At 39.3% G+C, this 24,640-nt stretch overlaps 2 protein-coding genes across 2 annotated transcripts in view; one reads left to right on the top strand and one right to left on the bottom strand.

Moving 5' to 3' along the window:
• The window catches only part of LOC140229822 (placenta-specific gene 8 protein-like), a 187,711-nt gene that overhangs the window by 39,919 nt on the left and 123,152 nt on the right, over positions 1-24,640 (bottom strand). The window lies entirely within an intron of this gene.
• Positions 1,530-19,591, top strand: LOC140229812 (3-hydroxyanthranilate 3,4-dioxygenase-like). Its single transcript, XM_072310047.1, has 8 exons — positions 1,530-1,604; positions 4,947-5,030; positions 7,446-7,552; positions 8,089-8,222; positions 9,487-9,635; positions 10,744-10,812; positions 12,843-12,934; positions 19,462-19,591. The coding sequence occupies exons 1-8, from the start codon at positions 1,539-1,541 to the stop codon at positions 19,556-19,558; spliced, it is 798 nt and encodes a 265-aa protein (XP_072166148.1). The 5' UTR covers positions 1,530-1,538; the 3' UTR covers positions 19,559-19,591.

The raw sequence follows: 24,640 nt of genomic DNA on the forward strand, positions 1-24,640 counted from the left end.
CTGGAACAAGGAGCAAGCAGTCTGCTCCCACAAGGTTGAGAACACCCTGTGCAGAAAAAAAGAAAAGAAAAAAGAAGTTGGTTTCATTTACTGTAAGAAGAACAGTGGTGGGGTAAATGGACTTTCAGGGGTGCCTCTTGGGCAATTTTGTTACAGAACTTATCAGAGATCTCGTAAATTTGACTTGCAGAAGCCACATCGTGCTCAAATGTATTTATTTGTAGAATCCATCAGAAACAATTTTGTAGAAGTGCCAGCAAAATTAGACACAAAACAAAATTTTGGGATTTCAGCGTTCTGTCTTTTACAGAATGCTCTTAGTGGTCACAACCATGTGCAATTCACTTTTGCAGGTGATTGTGTCATCAGTATACAAATAGTGAATGGTGATGAGTGCGATTGTACAAGATTTCGCACGAGGTGAAATATAGAGGCGGTCTATTTAGTGAGGCAAAATAGAGTGCCTCATCTTTCACTGAGTGTGAAATTTTGTTCCATTGCTCAACTTAAGACCATACACTGTTTTATACAACACCTTGGACGTCAACAGATGTGGTCCATACAGATCCTTTTAGCACAGACAAGACACCATTTTCCGTGAAAGGCGACCGAGTAGCACAGTCACAGTCAGCCATGTACACATACGTACATTATGTATGGGACAGTTTTGATGAGCAGACATCAAGAATATTTGGTGCGGGCTTTATGGTGCCCTGTTTTAGTGTACTTATGTGATGACATTAGTGCACAGCCAAGGAAATATAAGAGGTGGGGGGGGGGGGGGGTGTATGACTGATATAGCGCCTGTTCAGTTTGACCTGGAAACTACCAGGGCACCGGAATCGTGATTCAGAATAAAACTGACTGCTACTATTAACTAATCTATGACAGCTGGTCTAAAGAAGATACATCAGCTTGTGCCATGGCTATTTTCATTCTAAATGTTAATATTGTATGCAGCGCTAACTTCAGTTCAAGTGTAGTTTGAGAAACAGAGAGAGGGAGAGAGAAAGAGAACATTGCTCAGTACCTGCTATTTGATATACCATTGTTTTTTTTCTTTCATTGTTATGCAAGCATGACATTGCTTTAGCCTCAGATCTGCGGATAAGTCCCTACCTGTAGTAATACTGTAAAAGTGGAAATGTTCGCGGTGTTGAAATTTTTGCGCGTTTCGCGCAACCAGAAACTAGCGCGAAAATAAAAGCACGTGAATATTTTTGCTTGCCATATATTCCTGTGCGTGATGTCTTGATTCCGCGGAATTAAAAACACGCGAAACTCTTCTTACCCGGCCAAGCGTGAAATATTACATGCGCGAAAATATCCACTTTTACAGTAGTGGAATACAACTTCGGTATGTTGCTCCTTTGCTTCTTCTTTTCTTAAATATAATGTCCTGATAATGATTCAAGAAAACAAATCTGAAAGGTATATTATATGTCTGTACACATATTTGTGCCTGTGTTTGTGTGTATATAAATGCCCTTTATTCATCTATCTAAATCTAATATTGTCATAGGTACCAAGATGGACAGATGAAAGCCTTCTTTGTCGGGGGACCCAATGTGAGAAAAGACTACCATATTGAAGAAGGAGAGGAGGTATGGTTTGAAAGTTTGAAAGTTTATCGACTCAATCAACCCATTTGGGGTATGCAAGTTGAAAAGCAACATAAGAATACAAAATATGAAAACATACACAAACATAATATGTACAGAAAACGTTACAGGCACTGCCTGAGAACACTAAAGCATGAGCTCCAGATAAACAAAATGTCCTACCATAGGCCTATCAACTAAATCATCTTTAATAATCATATTTACATGATTAACAAGAGGGGATGGATGGGAATCAAGATAGAGCCTAAATTCACTGGGTAGACAATTTACATCCAAACTGAAAACTTTGAATATTTTTTGAGTTATCATTGATTTCCCATCAGCTGAATTATAAACAAGAGCTCTACAAATTCATTGCATGAAAGTTTCTGCTGTTCTGCAGTAATTGAGAGTTTCCTTGAGACATGTACAACTGTATGGATGCTAGTGATTCAAAAATCTAGTTTGTATATGAAGTAAGCATTTGTCTTCTATCACATACGTGCATCCATTATTTAATTTTAATCGATCAATTTATTAGTGCCTTAATGCAGTCATCACCTAAAAGTTTAATACTAGACCTGACATAGTGTGACTAGTATGCTGGTAATTTCCAGTGATGCAAAATCCCCTGTATTTAGAAAATACATCCTTGGGTAATTGTAACATTCAAGCATTGGTTCAGGCTAGTGTTTGCTGAAACCTAGCCTAAACCTGTGTACCTCACTTGATACATTATATGTAATTGCAATGTGCATTGGAGAATTCTTGTATGTAACCCTATGCTCTCTGTCACTATTTCCTATGCATGGGGGTAGGTAACATTGTTCAAGCACCAAGCAGCTTCTGGCTGCTCTGTTTCTGGGTCAAAGTACAGACAGACATACAATGTGTCGATGCATCAGGCATACACTTATGGAGTCAGCGCTATTCACCTATCAATAAGATGGTAGGACTTGGGCTTCACATTGCGCTGTATGTCACATCAGTTCTTACTATTGGCTCCCCTGAGGAAAAATATAGGATAAATACAGCACTTTTAAAATATCCATTTGTGGATACATGTATTACATTTATGTAGTGAGAACACCAGTATTCCTTCTCAGTTACAATTGTTTAATTGCTATTGGAGACTCTGTTCAGTATTTGAAAAACAAAAATGTTGCATAGTTTAGACATATTTTGTTTATGAACAGTACCTGTTACTATGTGAAGTTGCTGAATTTCCTTTACAGTGGCACTGCATGTACCTTAGTCATACCAAGGACGTTTTATACATTGGAGTTCCAACTGGCTGTGATTATTCAGACATTTGTCAGATTTCTATTGATGTAGAAAGGAATTCCACAGGTGCAATTGTGCCTTTGATGATCAATGTTCCTTGCCGCTGTCTTGCTCAGCATTCTGAAGATTAATTTTGAATGTTATCATAATTTTGGCCATATTTTGCTTATCAATTTATTAAATGAAATGAAATTTCAATTAATGATAAAGCATGTAAAACAAAAGACATTTCCGTCCAGAAATTTGCGCAAAAGTATATATCTGAGCTGTATCATGTGAAAATGTTTAAAACTGTACCATCCTGGAAAGCTGGTTTTATCACTTTTCCGCTAAGTTTCCACAAATGAAACTAATACGGAATAATCTTCAAGTATAATTCTTTATTGATAGATATATCAGATTAGTGCCCGCACATGCCCAGTCGAGTAATTTTCATCTGGGCAATTCCGCGGTTAGTAACGTTACATTTGAACAAATTTAGATATTTGTTTTTACCACTAAATTACCATTTATTCATTTCAAGTCAAAATTATGTCAAAAACATGTTCATCCTTCCCAGGTTTATGATACAGACGTTATGATACAGTAACGTTGCGAAAAAAGGACATGACAAAAAAATCAATGTCTTGTAACAAAAAGTGTGCAAAAATTCAAGTTACTTCAAACAAAGTGTTGCATTAATTTCAATTATTGCATCATGACAAATGTTCATGCAAATTTTTTTAGCAGTTCGACCGATAATTTTTTAGCTAGACCCCCAAAAGCATGGTTAGTAACGTTACGGTTAGTAACGTTACGGTTAGTAACGTTACATTTGTCCGGAGTAATTCCGCAGGTCATTTCACCCTTTTGTAATTGACAAAATGTCACATGACTTCAGGAGTATTTAAATGTATTCATCTTTTACCCTTTAGCAAAACTTTGAAGAAAAAATTTCAAAGGAACCCACTGTAATTTGCATTTAAGTGAATTTCAGCGTCCCCAGTCCCACATGTACATTTTAAATGATGGTTTTAGATCTCGCAAAATCAATAAATACGAAAAATAAAATCTACTGAATTTGAAAGACCCTAATGATTGGTGAACATCCATGGCATTAGTTGATACCTAGATCAAAGGGTAAGATAAAGAGGCACATTTCTTTTATCCATGTCATGTCCACCTAACTGCGGAATTGCCCATCTTCATTTCAGCATTTTTTGCTCAATTTCTATTCGCACATCCTCATGTCTGTACCACCTACCTTTTATAAGAAGGGATAGCGAAAAGTAATTACCATCACAAAGAAATATCTTCCTCTGAAAGTGGCTAGTGATTATGCAATGAGACACGAGTCAATTGTCTTCCTATCTGCGCGGTAGATCCTGTTTTGCACATGCTTCAAATACTGTACGAGCTGAAATTTTCGCGATGGTTTTATTTTCGCGAATTTCGCGAATCGCCTTTGAACCGCGAAAATAACAACACGCGAATATAACAACGCGCAAATAGTTACGTTCAGTTAGACCGTCGCAACCGCAAAATTAACAACACGCGCAAATGTCCTCCCAGTAGCAATTCGCGAAAATATCTGTACGCGAAAATTTCAGCTCGTACAGTATTTTTGAGCGGCGGCTTCGAACATCTAGCAAAGGAAATGAGACAGTTGTGACTCCATTCTCTAGAACCTCCTTGGTCATACTACTGATTTACTACTGAGCTGTATACACATTTTGATGTGTTTGTTTTCCCCCAGGAACTGATAATCGCCTTTCCTTCTACTTGTTCTGCGTGAACACATTTTAATACTCTGACTTCAGTTCCCATGCATGCATGAGTGATTGTCCTCTTGTTCAAGCCTCTGAAAGTTTACTGATCAGCTGTAATGAACCTCCCACTTTAAATGGGAATGCATTCAATTTGAAAATGTGAGAACACCAATACATGTGCACTCATCTGATACTCTTATGTCATTGCCTAAAAGCAATTTCCCCTTTGAAGATAAGGTTTCCTTTAATATTGTCTTCTGGATGTTTAATTTTTGTTGGCTTTGTTTTAATTTATTTTAATATTGTGTTGCAGCTCTTTTACATGAAAACTGGAGACATGTGCCTCAAAGTTGTGGAACAGAACAAGCACAAAGATATACACATCAAAGAAGGAGAGGTAAGCCTAGAAGAGGGGGAGGGGGGAGAAAAGTATGTACAAATGAGTGGATTAAGTCTAACAAAGAGATTGTACCTTTGGTAGTTGTGATGACTTGGATTGCATGTATCCACTAGTCTCTTTCTGGTAATATCATTATAGGAGGATCTAGGAGAAGGGGGATCTTACCAATTAATCCCTGGAGTTGGATATTTCATGTAGATATACCGTAAGGTACTCGGTATCCTTTGCTGAGCTGAAGTCTGATATAACTCTTTTTTTTTTGGTCCCCGCCGAACGAGTTCGAGCAGGGGACTATGAAACGGGCTCCGTACGTGTGTGTGTCCGTGTGTCCGTCTGTCTGTCTGTCTGTCTGTGCGTCCGTGTGTGATCAAAATGTTCAATTTGCTACTTCTCTGTCATTTATGAGCCAATTTTGATTCTGTTTGCTTTATATGATAGCACTACATGGGAGCTTTGAAACTTCTACACAGAATTTCAGTTGTGACCTTTGACCTTGACCTTTGACCTGTATTGTACATTTTGCTTCAAAATGCTACTCCTTTGCCATTTCTAACCCGATTTTGATTCCGTTTGCTTTATGTGATGGCACTAGGTGAGGGCTTCAAAACTTCTACACAGAATTTTGACCTTTGACTTCTTTGACCTTTGACCTTGATTTTGACCTATATTGTACATTGGCTACAAAATGCTACTCCTTCGCCATTTCTAACCCGATTTCGATTCCATTTGCTTTATGTGATGGCACTAGGTGAGGGCTTCAAAACTTCTACACAGAATTTTGACCTTTGACTTCTTTGACCTTTGACCTTGATTTTTGACCTATATTGTACATTTTGCGACAAAATGCTACTCCTTCGCCATTTCTAACCCGATTTCGATTCCGTGTGCTTTATGTGATGTTACTAGGTGAGGGCTTCAAAACTTCTACACAGAATTTTGACCTTTGACTTCTTTGACCTTTGACCTTGATTTTTGACCTGCATTGTACATTTTGCTACAAAATGCTACTCCTTTGCCATTTCTAACCCAATTTCATTTCCGTTTGCTTTATGTGATGGCACTACAGTCTGTAGGTGAGGGCTTCAAAACTTCTACACAGAATTTTGACCCTGGACTTCTTTGAACCTTTGACCTCGATTTTTGACCTATATTGTACATTGGCTACAAAATGCTCCTCCTTTGCCATTTCTAACCCGATTTCGATTCCGTTTTCTTTATGTGATGGCACTGGGTGAGGGCTTCAAAACTTCTACACAGAATTTTGGCCTTTGACTTCTTTGACCTTTGACCTTGATTTTTGACCTATATTGTACATTGGCTACAAAATGCTACTCCTTCGCCATTTCTATCAAAACCCGATTTCGATTCCGTTTGCTTTTTGTGATGGCACTAGGTGAGGGCTTCAAAACTTCTACACAGAATTTTGACCTTTGACTTCTTTGACCTTTGACCTTGATTTTTTACCGATATTGTACATTTTGCTACTAAATGCTACTTCCGGCGGGGACACATTTTACGCACCGCGTAATTTCTACTTTTCCTTGTTTTTTTTGCGTTCCTCTCAAAATAAGTTGATTTTTGCATTTAAGCCAATTCACTTCTCTCTGTTTCAGTGATTTGATGTATCTTGGTTTGGTAGAATATTGGGTTTACATTGTGCTCCCAATGGCCATAACAGCCCCCGTTTGACTGAAATGTAGTGCGCTGTGGGATTTTGGCCATTTTTTCTCCATATTCAAGTTTTAGGCTTCTTTCTTTGCAGCTTGGTCTTCTCTCTTTGTATTGTACTTACAATAATGTGTCACTCAACCCATTATGATATGGCCTACAAGGTTTCTCATCTGTGCTGTGACTGCTGTGGCAAATGTTTTGACAGTTTAAAAAGCTCACCATCCACAGCTATCACAGCCTGTCATGTTTCACGTTAGCCCATCCCTTCCCCCCTGCATTGTCTCTTATCCATCCCGCTTTGTCTGCATTGCCTGAAACATGATAACCGTGGCCGCTAGGAACATAATGTAAACCAAGCATTAACCCATTGAGGACGGACTGATTTTGCTATAACATGCATTTCCCATAGACCCCTGCCCAAGTATACCCGGGCAGGTGTCTATGGGAAATGCGTGTTGTAGCAAAATCAGTCTGTCCTCAACGGGTTAAAGAAAAAAACTCCACTCCAAGCTAAATTTAACAGGGCAAACAGCCCATGAAATTACATTGTACATAATTATGTGACTGTGACTTTTATATTGACATTGTAATATCTTGTGACTTTTTTTTTTTTAATGTTGATGATAACCCTGTGCTCTCTTACTGTTTATTTTTTTCTTGCTCAATTTTTCTTGTGAATGTCAATTGGAGCGTGGAGTGGAATTTTCCCTTTATCTGTGCTACTTCTGTTCCCTTGTACAGATCTTCCTGCTCCCTAGCTGCATCCCTCATTCTCCTCAGCGACAGGCGGAGACGGTTGGCCTGGTGCTGGAAAGGGAGCGCATGAAGGACGAGAAGGATGGGCTAAGGTAAGGCTGGGTGGGGAAAAAATTAATCCTCTTGTGATTTGTAGATATGCATTAACTTTGTGACAGTCTTAAAGGTAAACAGTTTCCTTTCACAACCATGTTGCCCTATTCTGCAATCTCCTGTAAAGCACTTGTGTCAGACAGCATTTGTGATCTGACTTACCTTTGGCAACTTGTTGCCAGTCATACAGCAGGGAAACTTGAAGGAAGATCCATTGTCTGGAAAGACAAGTAGTTTTTTGTAAAATAGTTTATGATACCAGGGAGGGACCTCCCTGATGATACTGTATATTGTCAATAGAGCAGGGTTGTTGTTTTTTTTTCTTTCTTTCGTTTTGAAAAGCACCTAAACACGTGACAGATCCACGGATGATTTATTATTATTATTATTTTTATTTTTTATTCATTTTTTGCCGGGGATACTCTGTTTGGGGAATAGGAATAGTCATGCAGAGAATTATGGTGTTCAGAAAAATGTCTTGCTTGTTATGTGCATGTCTATTTTGCCTGTTTCTTACATTCTATTTGTCAATTAGGTACTACCAGGAAAACTCTCTGGACAGACTGTACGAGGAGTGGTTTTATTGTGAGGACCTGGGCACACAGCTTGCTCCAGTCATTAAGCGTTTCTTTGCCTCAGAGCAGTGCAAGACTGGCAAAGCGATTGAAGGTAACCCATGTCATATTCTTACTTCAGCCCCCATGTTTGGGCCATTGCTGAAGAATTCGAGATGTAGGTTGTAGTCCATTTATACTACTACCTGCATGTCCATTCAAGAATTCACCCTGAACAATTCTGTTACTAGAGCATTAACTGTCCTGCAATTCAATAATGTATCCCAAGTAGATTCTACTTTACATTTGCATTCATACTTAGTCATGTTCATTATAAAAACTTTTGTTTTTATTGATACTAGGATTTCAGAATATATTTTATGTATTCCATCAATGCTGAGTTTTGAAGATAGAAAAAGGCAAAGCAAAACTAAGGTCTCTGCATATGCATATTGGAACTGAACCTATGGCTGATGATTGTAGCATTAAAAAAAAAGAAAATATGATATGAGGGAGAAAGATTTGCGGTGACACCATGTGTATGTAGTCCTTAACCGGATCGTTGTTAGGCAGAAGAGCCTAGAAAGAGGAGAATTGAAGAGGGAAGCGACATATGGGGGTTGTGAGGAGGGCAAAAAGTGAAGAGTGGGGGACAGTAATGGGCTAGAAGTTGAAATTGCACTAGTGGAGACGGTATAGAGAAAGGAACAGAGAGAGTGGTAAGGAAGAATAGAGTGAGAATCAAGTAAGATGTTCGGACATCGTTAGAAAGAGAAAGATGAAATAAAAGGGAAGAGGAAGAGGGAGGAGTTGAATGTTGGAAAATCATGGGGATAGGAGAGAGAAGTGAAGATTCATGAAACCAAGAGAAGAACGAAGTCGGCGAACAATGTGGACTATGGAATGCGGAATCAATGGAGAAAGGACGAATAATCCCGCAAAGGAAAGGTAAGTCGAGGAGAGATGAGACTATGTTGAGAGGAGGGAGAGAGAGAGAGAGAAGGGGGGAGAGAAAACAAAGAAAAGAAGAAGAAAAAAAAAATGAAATTCAAGAAGTGAATGAGAGGGGGCTTTGGTGGATTTTAGAAATAAATGCTGCAGAGGAGAGAGGAAAAAAAAAATGGTACACTAACCAGATTGTGCATAGGTTGTAGAAAATTCAGCATAAAGATGCGCATCAATAAATGTATTGCAGTGGACTCTTATTATCTTTTTTTTTTAATCCTATGTTGTTAGCCATTTAGGCCCTTCATAAGTGTATGTTCCCAATTGATGTTCTCAGTTGCTGCATCTGGCTGCTAGGCCCTCTTCCAAGAAACTCGTTTGTCAACGCTTGTATTATGTTCTTACTTTCTTCCATCCCCTTTTGTCATGACAAGGGACACTTCTGGAGAAGCCACCTATTACCCAGGATGTGGAGCGCAAGCTGGAAGATCCTTTCAGCCTACAGGAGTGGATTGAGAAGAACAGGGAGGAGATTGCAAGCAAGGGCTCAAAGGCACTCTTTGGTCCTGACTACCAGTTCAGTGTAAGTTGCTAACAAGTCTCTTTGTTCTTCTTCTGGTTAAGTCTGCCTCCTTCAATAAGCTGAAGATTCTTGCAGACTGTCACAGTCTATTGTGCAAGAGATGTGTCATATATAAACATTAGGGAGCTTTAGATCTGTGATGGGAACATTACGAGGGCAAAAACAAAAAACAAAACTGTTCTGTGCATGCGCAAAACCGCTTATCAAAATGGATCTCATTTCTCAGTTCACAACGGAACTTGTCCACTTTAGCGTCCACTCATTTTCATGATTCAGAGAGCTACTTTATGCCATTATGATGTCAACTAGCTGTTTTGATCAGAACTTTCACATGCCACAAACAACAACTTCAGCACTATTTTACTTTTTATGGGCTATGTCTTCACAAAATCTAAAGCTGCTTTGCAACATGACGCAGGGAGAGGGGAAAACGGTCAATGCAAACGTCATCTTAGCGTTAGTGTCGCAGATCTGAAGGTCGATGTTGCGTAACACATGGGTTTAGTCATATACCAGTCAAGTGGGTGAGCATGACCATGAGAGGGTGGAACATTTTGTCATGTACTCCCAGTTGAAGCACATTTTCATCCTGGCATATGGCAGTTGATACCAGCAGATGTAACAATGATTGTTTTATAGTACCATCAATAGGATCTCTGTGTGTGTGTGTATGTGTGTATTATGCTTTGCATACAAAACAGACAAAGCAGACAACAGAAAATATAGGATCATGCCACAAAAATTTATCGGGAAGCTGTGTGATAAAATTGCAAGTCCTGAATATGTTTTTAGGCAATCTCTATTTCAGTTAGTGTTGTCAGAGTGTTGTGAGAGTGAGTACTTGCCTAACTTGTGTCATATATACATGAGGTGATGATGCTTGTGAGGAGTGATAGTAAACATTCTAACTTCAAGGTTTGAAACTCATGTGGGAGATGCTGTAAGTCTCTCATAGGGTTCAAATTTGATATTCTGATATTCTTTCCGCGCTAGTCCCATCGTATAATGACGTAAAAAGAAAGGAATTAAAACTTGACCCAGAGTCAAGTGCTACCTAGCATGAAAGAAGCCGTGGTTCTAACATATAATTTTGCTCCCTATGGTGTAGGTGGTGATGTGGGGAGAAGGTGACGAGGCAGGGGGATGTGAGGAGGCTGAAATCTGGCTGTGGCAACTGGTGAGACCAAACTTTGTCCCTTCATTTATACCCTCTACCCTGGATAATGCCTAGGGTAGAATTTGTTTTGTTTTCTGTTCATGTATTTGTGTGTTCCTTTCATCTTGTTTTGACAATGACAGAGCAGGGAGGTGTTACAGAGAAGGAGAGGCAACTAAAGCTCTCCTTTGAAGTCATGCGCGGCACCGCCGAGAAGTTATGCGTTCAACTACAGGTGTTACCCATGTGCTTTGACAAAAGAGAGCATCAATAATCGGGACTAGCGCTCTCACATCTAGAAATATTTGCTCCTACTGCAATTCGCTCTCTCTTTCAATGTGATGGCAACAATGAATTTGTGTACCTTGAATTGGAGCAGCGAATCAAAATGCAGTGTAAAACTCACAATTTTAACAGCAAATAATTTAAAAACACGCTGGAACACGCTTTAACGGAGTACTTTATTTGAAAGATCAAAATATCCCCTTATCAATAGATAGAAAATCAACATGCGGAAATGTGCGCATTATAGAAAAAAATTAGGTTTTTAAGAGGGCCTAATTTTCATTTCCTTTCGATTTGCGAATTACGAAGAAACTAGAAATACATGTTAATAATATTGAATTCTTTCCTAAACTATTCTAAATCAATTCGAGTATTTCATTTAAAATTTTGCGGTGAAATAAAGCTTGTAATTCAACGAAAGGTGAAATGCGTTCTTCGTCTCCGAACTTCGTCTTGCAACTAGAGCGGTGCCGAGCATGACTTCAGAGCGTAATGGAATGCTAGACATCCCATTGTAACGCCTTGAACCCAAACATGTATTTGCATGAATTACGAAGAGTTGCTACTCCATCTCTGTAACACCTCCCTGGACAGAGTGTTCTCAATCTTTCAATGTGTCCATTGTAAATGCATAGGTATTTATGAAGGTGTTGTTGCTGAAAATAATATCAAATATTTACCGTGGTGTATCCCTCTTTAGAATGATATGCTGTTCAGCTATTGGTCTTCAAAGTATCATGTGATCAAACGTAATGTTGTTGTGATGTTGATAATGTTGAAAACTATATGCAGATGGAGAAAATTGTATTATGTTCTGACATCAGCCATGGTATATTGCACTTAGCCATGCTATAAATCTGTGGTTTTTCATCTATAGCGTGTATACAGTGCTCCCAGTTTTTGCCTCACAGACCACTACTTTAAAAGTGGATATTTTCGCGTGACTAATTTTTCGCGCTTGGCCGGGTCTGAAGAGTTTCGCGTGTTTTTAATTCCGCGGAATCAAGACATCACGCACAGGCACATATGGCAAGCAAAAATATTTGCGTGCTTTTATTTTCGCGCTAGTTTCTGGTTGCGCGAAATGCGCGAAAATTTGAACACCGCGAAAATTTCCACTTTTACAGTATGTAAATCACATCCACCACAGTACTGATTATCTGCACTTCAATGGGTAAGCATTTGTATTTAATACACATGTTTATTTATTCACATCAGTGAAAGTTTGAGGAAAATCAGGCAATCGATTAAAAAGTTGTACTGGATAAGAAGACTACTACACTCCATGATGTCATTATGAACAGCAGTGTAGAAAAAGCGTGAAGAAAACTAAATATATTTTCATTTTTCTAGCATAATGAAAGAACACTTGGGTTACCTCTTTCAGATAGAAGGAGGAATATTACCCCTAACTTATGTCAGTAACAAGTCAATGGAATGCATACTTTTTATGAAAAATTTAATTTTGTAGAATTCTCTGTATACTTTCTTCATATTGCTGCCCAAAAGGACGTCATGAACTGGAGTAGTCTTCTTATCCAGCAATGACAGCACCAAAACTTAAAGACAATCACTTTTGAATCAATTTCGATTGTCTGATTTTCCTCAAAATTTTATTCATGTGTTGTACAAACATTGCTGCTTTCACTCAATCCACATTTACATTTAGGCTTTGGCGCCCTGTAAGTCTTTGTGAGGCATGGCCGTTACAGGTCTGAATATTAAAGTTTTGTGTATTTTACGTGTAACCTCAATGTGACCTGCAGGAAGGGAAGACTACAGTGGGTGTCGGAGATGTCAAGGTGACTAAGTACGAGTTGAATGAGGGACACTGCATGCTGGTGCCAAAAGGTGTCATGTGAGTACAGTTAACCACTCGCCAGTATGTCAACTTGTCTCATGATGTAGATGTTCCTTGGCTTTTTTTGCCAGAGAAAATATTGTTTTTTTTATCAATCATTTAGAACAAACATATGTTAGGCATGAATGATTTTGAATTATTTACTGCCGATGAAGTTAGTAATTCCTTTTTTGTAAAGTGTTACAGTGTCTATGGTAGACGGAGACTAAGTACATTTGAAAATGATGCAATTCTGATTATGAAGTGGATGAATTGGAGCATATAATAGACATCTATGCATCCTTGCCATATCGTCAAGAGACTTCAAATGGGTGAATCTAAGCTTTTAAGTGACTCTGGTCACTTACAGTGCACTCCCGTTACAATGAACATGGTTATAACGAAGTTTCGTTATAATGAAGTACAACTTCTGGTCCCAAAATTATCGCCATTAAAGTCTATGATACAAAATTCGCTTATAACAAACACAGTTATAGTGACATTTTCGTTATAACGAAGTCTTTTCCGAGCACCACTGACAAAGAAAAACAAAAGAAGTGTGCTCCGTTATAACGAAATCCGGATCGCTTTTGAAAATACATAGCGGAACAAGTTTTATAGCGTCTCTGCATGGGCAAACGCTTCACATCACTCTGTGTTCGCTCCGTGTGTCACGCACAGTTTCCGAGGGAACTTGCATTATTGTAACACAACAATCTGAAATCACATAGGTTCGTTTTATTGTTCTGAAAGTTCTTTATAACAAAACACACAGATTCAGATACACCTAAATGTCCGTTAGTTCTGAAATGAAATATGGGTTGTTATAAAGAACATTTTGGCATTATTCCAAAGGTACGTTAATCCGACAATGAAATATGGCTTTTATTACGACATTTCGTTTCGAAAATGATAGGATTTCCAAACGTTCATTAATCGGAACATTAAAAAATAGTTTCGTTTATCCAGAAGTGAAAAAGGTGAGCCCACTAACAAAACTTAGGAATTACAAACCTTATAATCGTCTTAAGATAACCGAACCTTCGAAATAACTTTTCTAATTCTTTTAATTATAAACTTTCTTTGGAAAAACGAACCTTATTTCATTTTCATATTAAAAAAACCTTGGGAAAACAACAAAAAAATATATTTCTATCTAAATTATGAACTTTCGGAATAACAAATCTTTGGAAGAGCGAAGCTTCAGATAAACAAACCTTTGGAATCCCGGGAATGGGGAAACTTTGAAATAGTGAACCTTTTTCATTTTTTGATTTACAAACCTTCGGAATGACGAACCTCATTTCATTTTCCAATCAACTAACCTTGGGAAAACGAAAATATATTTCTATCTAAATTATGAACTTTTGGTATAATGAATCTTCGGAAGAGCGAAGCTTCAGATGAACAAACCGTCGGAATCCTGGGAATGGCGAAACAAATTTGAGCAAGAAACGAACCTTTGGAAAAGCGAACTGTGACCGAATCCTAAACCATCATTTTCTATACATGTGTGACAATACAAACAACTTTATGATCTCTTTGAAATGTAATATTTAAACAAAATTAAAAAGGTACCATCCCATTTCACATAGCTTTCCAGTGTACGATGAGTATTCAACAAACAGAGTATGATATACATTTGTATGCGTTGTTTCATTGTTTTCGTTATATATTGTATTTGTTCGGTTATAACGAAATTTCGTTATAACGAAAGAAAACTGCCGGTCCTGAGCATTTTGTTAAAACGGGAGTGCACTGTACAGTTCGACCTCGATTATCCAGCCATGTCGGGACCGGCGCTTATCCGGATAAGCAAATTGGCCGGATATGGGAGACACAATGTTAATGTATATAGCTGGCATCCAAGCTGCCGTCCAAGCTGCCGTCCAAGCTGCCGTCCCAGTGCACTGGCAGATAGGCAGGTAGCGTACCCTGCAATGGTGGTGTAATCTATGCTAGCCTGTGCAAAATTGTAGTCCCTTCTTCACAAAAATGAAGTATATCTTTATAATGTGAAAATCATACATGTTTTACCTTATTAGATATTGAGAAACCTATCATGCACATCTTATGAAATAAGTGAAATAGATCCATGAAGAGATGTTAAAGTCACTGTTTTTTCTCAATTTTTGGATGAAAAAAAAAAGTCCTTCACTGCGTGAACACGTCCGGATAATAGAGATTTCCGGATAAAAGGAGGCCGGATAATCGAGGTTGAACTGTATTTTGTTTTGATTTGAATACTGCATATCATCCATTAAATACTGTGTGAGCCATGTACTCTGCAATGATTTTCATAGATTTTGCGAGTTGACCAATATTCAGAAAGTCAACATCATGCCAAAATATTGCTCTCTGTTACACAACAAACAAATGTATTTAAGCAAGATATTGCTAAATATACTTTTTATGCCTCCGTAAACGAAGTGGCCGGAGGCATTATGTTTTCGGGTCGTCCGTCCGTCCGTCCGTCCGTCTGTACGTCCGTACGTCTGTACGTCCGTACGTCCGTACGTCCCGTTTTGTTATACCCCTGCCAAACGAAGTTTGAAGGGGGTATATAGGAATCAGCGGACGGTCGGGCGGTCGGGCGGTCGGGCGGGCGGTCGGTCGGGCAGTGTTGGGCGGTCGGTCGGGCGGTCGGGCGGTCCGTTGCAAATCTTGCGTCGCGAACTACTTCCTCAGTTTTCAACCGATTCCCATAAAACTTGGCACAGATGTGTGCCTTGGGTTGTAGATGTGCAAGACGTATTTTTTGACAGTACCCAAAAGTACGTTGCCATGGTAACGGCATATTATGGGCAAAAATGGGTACAAATCTTGCGTCGTGAACTCCTCCCACAGTTTTTGATCAATTTTTATGAAATTAGGTACAGATGTTCATCTGAATATGTTAATGTGCAAGACACGTATTTCCGCAGTGGCAAAAAGTGTGTTGCCATGGTAACGGCATGTTATTGGTAAAATATAGGGCAAAATGCTTCATGGCAAAACTGCTTCATCAGTGTTCTTCCAATTCTCATGGAATTCATATTGAATGTTTGTCTTAGGATATAGGTCAGCATGACACATTTCTTGACAGTGACAAAAAGTATGTTGCCATGGTAACAGCTCACATATTATGAGCCAAAATGATCGAAAATTTTATGTTGCAAAGTACTTCCTCAGTTTTTGCCCAATTTCCATGAAACTTGATACAGATGTGTGCCTTTGGTTGTAGATGTGCAAGACGCATTTTTTGACAGTACCCGAAAGTACGTTGCCATGGTAACGGCATATTAATGGCAGAAGATCAAGGAAAGATCTTGCGGATTTAACTACTTCCTCAGTTTTTTGACCAAAGCTTATGAAATGTGGCACACACCTTGATCTTGGTGGGAAGATGTGGAAGACATATTTTTCGGACGTGTCGGAAGCTGCGTTGCCATGGTAACGGCATATAAATGGCAGAAGATCAAGGAAAGATCTTGCGGATTGAACTACTTCCTCTGTATTCGACTGAAGCTCATGAAATATGGCACACACATTGGTCTTGGTGGGAAGATGTGCAAGAAATATTTTTTTGGACGTGTCGGAAGCTGCGTTGCCATGGTAACGGCATATTAATGGCGGAAGATCAAGGAAAGATCTTGTGGATTGAACTATTTCCTCAGTTTTTGACAAAAGCTTATGAAATGTGGCACACACAATAGTCTTGGTGGGAAGATGTGCAAGACATATTTTTCGGACGTGTCGGAAGCTGCGTTGCCATGGTAACGGCATTTAAATGGCAGAAGATCAAGGAAAGATCATTCCTTGGGTAAGACTGTCGTCATGGGGCGGGGGTATTAATCACCTTAAAGACCTAATAAAATGGTTTAGGCATTTTTTTCTCAATGATGTAATAATATTAAATGTTAAATTCTAAGTAATTCTATGGTTGTGCGGGGTTTTTTACTGTTCTGAATTTTGTTCTATATTTGTTAACATAATGGATGCAATTTCCTCGGTTTTGGAAAACTTTCTATACTTTCGCCGCATGCGGCGCACTATCACTTCTAAATTGCGATGACGTCTAAGAACGGAGTCGTTCACGGACCAATGGTGTAGCCAGCGAGCTGGCAAGGCTATGCTAGCGCAGCGCAGCGACAGCCGGCCGGCGGCTGCACTGGCTAGCGCTGGCGGGGGAGCGAACTAGCGAGCGCCTAGCAGGTAAGCACGGCGGTGGGGCTGCCTTCCACAGTCAATACTCGTGAATGCGGCGAAAATGACTTCATAATATGGCCCTCGACTAATTTAACGGCCAGTTTAACCATAAATACAACCCTACCTAACCCTAAACCCTAGGAGGACCTACCCTTGCTTGCTATAAACGCACGGGTACGGTGCACGCGCACTGCGGTGGGGCCTATTTCACGATAGCCCCACCACCACTGCGTGTCTGTACTAATACTACGGCGACTCGCCTGCTTTAGGCCTAGACCTACTCGTGAATTCAGCCCCACCGCGTACCGTGGCGTTCATCGGTAGATAAGCACGGCGTTGGGGCTTCCTTCCACAGTATGATTTGTAGCATAAAACAAAAACTACTCGACCAAAATTGACGATCATTCTTGGTATCTTTTTTCTTAGAAAATGGCGCATCTAAATTACTGATAACAAATATTGCAGAAACTGACTATGGGAAACTGGTTAGGCTTTTTTTTTTCTTTTTTTTGAGCCACGACCCACCCTGTAACAACATTTCCCCCTAACCGTTAGGCGTTAGAGTGTAGCCTCTGTACTACTACCAAAGATTCTGCTATTTATACTACTTACTAGTCTACTAGACCTAGTGCTGTAATGGTAACAGTACTACTACTAGTAGTAGTACTAGTAGACTACTACTACTAGTAGACTACTATAACTACTAACTGTGTAGACTAGCTGCTACTAGATCTACTACTAGACTACAGCGGTACTAATAGTTTAACTTGTAAGCGCCGGCCGACGGGCCAGGCCACGGCCGGGACGCTCACGCTTGCTTGCTGCGGCCGGAGTAGCCGCTCACTTTGTGAGCGAGCTGGGCCTGTTCTTCTAATCTACTTACTAGACAAACAGTTACAACTTACGATGTCAATCATGTAGAATACAGTATATCCTTTCTAACGTTAAACTATATGGGGGCATACCAGACATACCACTCTGTATTTCCCAGGCGATCGTTTCCGTGAGGTCTATTCTCGGGCTTGGTGCCATGTTCATACGCTCTTGCACCTGCAGCGGGGGAGATGCAGCTGGTTCATATCGGTAAGGTGCAGCCCCACGATAACGTTCTGGGTTCATCGGCTGCCTCTCCCTCCCCATCTTCCCCTTCAACTTCATGTGCCTCCTCTTCTTCTCCGCTATCGTCAGAGCTGCAGTCTTCATCATCATCATCAATGTCGAAGTTTACCCATATAGGGGAAGACATTATGCTCGAGGTACCAGGTATCTGTGCAAGCTAACTTGAATAGTGATAATGTACGTGGTAATTCGTACATGTCGACAGTCAGTGGGTCGACCGGGAGCGCACATCCCGCGGGGCCCGGGCCTGGCCGGGCTAGCTATCGTGTACGCGCGTGTACCAAGCTAGTAATCTGAGTGCTTGTGCTGAGCGGTGTCTGCTAACTGAGCACAACTCCGTGCTTATACGTCATCAATCTGGTTCAGGGGTGTTGGTCTCGTGACTATCTTTTTCGCAAAAGCTGCAACGGGGTCCTCCAAAATTGTGATATTTGGGGGAGTTTCTAGAAGCGATAAAAACCGGAACGACACTGACAACATATTAACATTGATAATCATGACATATATTTTACATTTCTTTTGCATATAAAAACATTTTGCAAGCATTTTATTAGGTCTTTAAGTGATATTTCTAGTTTTTGTCGATATCTCAAGAACCGTGTGGTGGTTTTGCATCAAACTTGGTATGAGGGTATATCCTAGGGGGATGATACTTTTTGTGGATTTTAGTTACCCCAAATACCTGCACTCTGACGTTTTGATCATTCATCCAATTGAACCTAGTTCTAGGAAAGTGAACATTCAGCACATTTGTGGCAAACCTGTCATTTTAATATTTTGCCAATTGTGTGAAACTGTCATCACACATTGTCAAGACATTGTACTATAGACCTATTAGGAGAACCATGCATTATGGCGGAGGCATACACCAGTCGCTGTAGCGACATTTCTAGTTGGAAATTTGTTTTTTTTTTTTTCTCATTTTGTCACTGTGGCTCTCTGTTGTGAATTCAACCACTTGTGAGATGTCATACAAGTTCTAATTCACAACATGTGTGGTATGTGCAGCAGATATGGAACTTTGTGCAATTGAAATTTTATTTCAGATGCATTTCAAATTGATGAACTGGTGTAGGGTTTTGTTTCTACAGACACCATACTGTGATGTCCCAAGCATACTGACATCCAGGTGCTGGGGGCTCAGTGAAACAAAAGCAGGGAGTGTGTTTGTGTCTCTAGAATTTTAAGATGACAATCTGATGACTCAGTAGCTATGCATTCTCTTTGGCCCCCTCCAGGTATAATGCCAAGCGAGAAAAGGGCTCCCTCTGTCTCGTCTGCTTTCAAGACCCTCGCCGAAAGAAGGAGGTGAAAAATGGCAACGTGGAGCAGTAATTTGCGCGAGTTCTGTCTGGCACATCTATGTTCAAGACCCTTGCCAAAGGAAAGAAACGAAAAATTGTACTGTAGAGCTGTAGCTTGCAACATGGAATGAAGAGCATGTCCCAAAATCTGTGTAGGAATACAGCCACAAGTTGACTTTAGGTTTTAAGAATGCCGGAAAGCCCTGTCATAACGAGCTCACTTACTATTAAATACGGCTTTTAAAGAGACAAATATGATGGTTGCAATCTTCCACTGCTGTCCTAGATGGTCTCCTGCTTAGTAAGTTTACAAGAAGGTACCAGTTATAACGAAGTAAAATCAGCAGTCCCAGTGAACTTGTTATAACTAGCTTTCCCTGTATTTGCCTTACTAGGCAAATCTACAGATACATCATGACCATATGTGTCACTTGTGAAAATACAGAATGAACTGCACCTCATTTTGTAAAAACCAAACATATAAAAATTGAGTTGAATGTAATGTAACAACAAAATTTGGAACTGCAATTGATTATTATGGTTCTTTTCATGCAATTAAACTGTGTTAAAAATAGAAAATGAAAATGTCCGCATGTGGCCCTAGATACTGTTGCTCTAATTCAACCCTACTTGTAATTCAGAGAAAATTGCCATGTTTGCATATTTTTGTGTTAAAAAAGGATGTATCTGATATATCTAATACATTTTGTAGTTCTTTTCAGATTGTGTGTAAAAAATATAAATCAACTGACTTTCTATTGTAAATGTCAGTGCACCCCACTCTCTTCCACACATGGAAGGCAATGCACCTAGCAATGTATTCATTGTGTTTTCTATCTACATGTGAGTAGAAGTGATCACTGGACCCAGCAAAAGAATTGTTCATGTCTTCTCCTATGATTCAGTGTGATAATTGTAGGTCGTGGGTACACTGCATGGCATGATACTGAGCAAATGACCCTTGTACAATATACACCTCATATTGTCTCTTTTATACCTATTGGTGCAGTAGACATGCACTGTGTGCCACATGTCTGTGCATAGACAATGTGTACAAGATTCTAGAGTGGTGTACTCCATAACTTAGTGGTGAACTCAATTACATAGAGCAAAACTAGAAAAGCACTCTGAGAGCGCAGACCTCCGCCAAGCAGCTACTTTCCACCGATGATCTTGCTTCTCCCAATGAGATTTTTCTCCTCTCCACCACTGGGGAAAAGCTCTTTGGGCGAGAGAGTAATTCCCACCCATAGGTATACATGCTGAAAAATCACCTGATTTCCCAATATAGAAGCCTTTGTTACGTCAAAAACCCTCAGCTGCGCGGTGCACCTCGCTCTAGCAGAAACTAGAGCACGCACTTTAGTGCGCGCGTGCAAACCTCAAATGCGCGCAGCCTGAACTCCCAAGTTCATTGACCCTACCTGCCAAAATATCAAAAATCCTTCATATATTCCCCCCAAATTATCGGATCACTAATCACAAATTGACCCCCCCCCCCCCAGTAAAAACTTGGTCTCAAATAGCCCAGTTAGAATAGGGTTAATCTCGCAGTGAACTTAACACAAAAGGTGATTCACAATATGCAAACTCAGTAACATAGAGCAAAATAAAGCAAATGCAATCATTGATATTGAAAGAAATATCTGAGAGGTATACAATGTGCTAAATAGTTTGACCCATTCTGTTTCATTGACTCATATAGAAGGAATTGTGCCCTATAAAAGCCCTTTACATACTTGCAAACTAATAAGATTTTATCAGATTCAGTAAGATTTTTTACATTGAAAATAGCAAAATAAGATTTTCTGTCAGAGAAATAAGATTTAAAAAAAATATTTAGATATACCTTTCATGTGTTTATTTGTCTGAAGATTTGACTGAAAGTAAGATTTTTAACTTCAGTTTGCATATAAAATAAGATTTTTGCAATCCACGAGTAAGATATTTCATCTTGAAATGTTGGCAGGTATGCCTTTAGCTGGGTTTGGATTGAACTTCTCGCATTCCACCAGTTACCAGTGCCATAACAATGATGTGGACTTTGTGAGAATATTCTGGCAAATCAACAGCAGTTTTGTTTTGCTTTAATCTGTCAACAGTACCACTGTGAATTTTGTTTTCCTGTAACATGTTAATAGAGAAATGTGAATGTAATATGTTTTATGTGTACATGTACTGTATATGTGTTGTTGTAAGTGGTGTATCCCTTCAAAAGGGCCAAGAATTAAGTGGTTCAGTATGCCTCTACTTTATCATGAAATTTCTTGGAGAGACTTTGTGTGTTTTCATTGTCCAACAGAGAAGTTACTTTTTTCTCTATCCTTGTTACAAACAAGAATAATCAAAGATTAATCAGTTCATGCAATTTAGTGGAAAGCTTTATTATACAGGTTAACATTCCAGTAATTTAGTGAAAATATGTTGACATGCTGCATTATGCATGGTTGAGTGTCTTTATTTTTTGTGGGTATGGGAAAATTTCAGCATTCGTAAAACTCATATTCAACAAGCAATAATATTGTTTGTAGTCGGTCTCATTTTACATTTTAAATTGAGTGGTATCTTGTTAATAATGGTCCACATTGCTGACTAATAATTTGTTAAAGTAGAGGAATAATTATGTGAATGGAACCACTGAAGTTGTTGGTTATTTCACAGGAGAGATAATTGGGATACTGCTAAGTACTGTAAAAGTGGACATTTTTGCAATGTGAAAGAAGCACGTGACTATTTTTGAATGCCATATTTTCCAGTAGTTAATGTCCTGATTCCGCGGAATTAAAAACATGCGAAATCCAACTTAGCCGGCCGGGCGCGAAAAATTTGTAATGCGAAAAATATTCACTTTTACAGTATATTTTTCACTTGATTTTTCTGTTCACCGCTAAACCTGGCTGGTTTATTAACAGAAATTCCATGGTTCTGCTTACTGATGTAGCTTCTTCAGTAGTGGCACTGATCTTTCAGGGGTCAAATACACTCTGTATTATCCAGACATGGGCTGGCACACAGTTGTATTTGGATTTTCATTACAAAATTTTACTAAAACTAAACAAGACAACAGTTGGAGTATAAAGAAGTCGGGGAAGTAAGTGCCAACTATTATAATACGCTGTATATCTATACCAATCCTCTTTCTACTTTGCTTTTGCTTGAAGGAAAATGATGCCATAAGTGCCTGCTTCTAAACAAACTGAAAAAGACAAAAACACACAAGAAGGGGTATTCTTATTCATCTTTCACATTATTTCATATTATATCTGCATCTTATGTGCTATGAAACATGCAAATATGTAAAATCAATGTGATGAAACAGTAGAATATTGACAATATTGCTTATGTGCACAGCCTATCTTGCTGGAAAGTGTTGTGCTTATATGGATATCTCGCAGATGGCAGCACATCCTGACATGGCTTGATAACGGAGGATTGTCCCTACCTATACAAGTTATACACCCAGGCTAATAGATAAAACATGGTGTTTGAGAATATGTGCACAAAGCAGGACTCAAAGTAAGGATCCTCTATTCAAAGTAAAAGTCCACTGTGCATTCAGGCTGACCATGATAGTAGAGTGGTTCTAGATTCTTTAAGATTGGACACAGAATATTAAAATGACTGAATGATAAGTTTAACTTGTTTCCGTGAACAGTGATATCAGACACAACCACTTAGTTACTTTCATGAGATGATGATGTTGTTGCCTTCCAAAGATGTTTATTGGTTTGTTTGCTTAGATATTAGAAACATCATGTATGGCTGATACTTTACCCCAGTGGGATTGCCAGGTGTCATTGTACATGGTAGGGAGTTTTCGCTAAACGACGGTAAGACCGAGAATACGGGGAAGCAATCAGCTGAGACAGTCCCCGTACTCCCGTCCCCATATCTAAGCAGTTTCGCTTTCCTGTACAGGACAGAGGTGTGGAGACAAGATCGCTGATTGTCTGGCTGGCTGGCTCACTCCTGTCCAGCATCGGGACCGAACGCTATTTTGGCCGAGTACCGTACTCGTTTTCCCCAGGACGGGACATTTCTCGGATTTGCTCAACTCCTGGCCACATCATGCTTGCGAAAACTCCCTAAGGAGAATGCTAGTGTACTACATGTATTTCTTGGCGATTTGATATATTTTTATTATTTTGTTTTTCTTTTGCATTGACCACCTGTGCCAATTTTATTGAACTTACATGTACAGGAATGTGAAGGCAGATCAACATAAGGCTGTTCATAATCAGTGTGTTAGTGCTTTTGTTAGTGTATACAATTGTCCTGAAATACATTGCATTTGAATACTGAGTATGTGAAAGAGTGTATAATTATAGAATGTCTTGTTATCTGTCTGAATCGGCCATTTTAATGATACCTGCTGTAAAGAGTGTGCAGATTCTAATGGCCACCTGGCATCACATTTATCACTTGAATTTTAGGGTAGTAGAATTTACATGTATCAAAGCAAGGCTGATAAAATGAATAGAACTTCACTGCATTTTTTTTTTTTTGTAGGTAAGCTGATGCTTAAATCAGGAGCAAAATATGCTGCAAGCTCTCACAAGCTTCTTATAAATGAATTTTGATGTGGTGGTGGACCCTTGGGAAGTACTCAGACAGGTAAAAACCTTAGACAGTGTGGTAAAGCAGTCCTGTCAAAAATTGTGTGCATATGAACAATCTCTTTGCTGTGTGAGAACAACTTTCAAAGTAGTCCTTAACCCTATTCTAACTGGGGGGGGGGGTCAAATTGACCCCCCCCTCGACGTTTCGCGCCACGATTTCGCAACGCGCAAAGCTTTTGCCGCGTCGTTTCACGACTTTTTTCATTGAAGTCTCCCGCATATTTTGAGACCAAATTTGCGACGTCCGGGTACATTGTTTTGAAGTTACGTAATGTTTTGCATATGCATGTCAACCAAAAAACAGCTCAAATTCATGATATCGTGTGCAAATCCAATGCAAATTGTGTTTTTTTGGTTAAATTGATATAAATTAGATTATTTCAACTTTTAACCATTGAAATTAATCAATTCTAGTGTAGATAAGCCTGAAAAAGTGCCTGCAACAAGTTTTGGCAAAAAAACAATAGAAAACAAAAGGTTGAAAAAACAATAAA

This window comes from Diadema setosum, chromosome 1 (genome assembly GCF_964275005.1).
Source record: "Diadema setosum chromosome 1, eeDiaSeto1, whole genome shotgun sequence".
In the NCBI taxonomy this organism is placed as follows: Eukaryota; Metazoa; Echinodermata; class Echinoidea; order Diadematoida; family Diadematidae; genus Diadema; species Diadema setosum.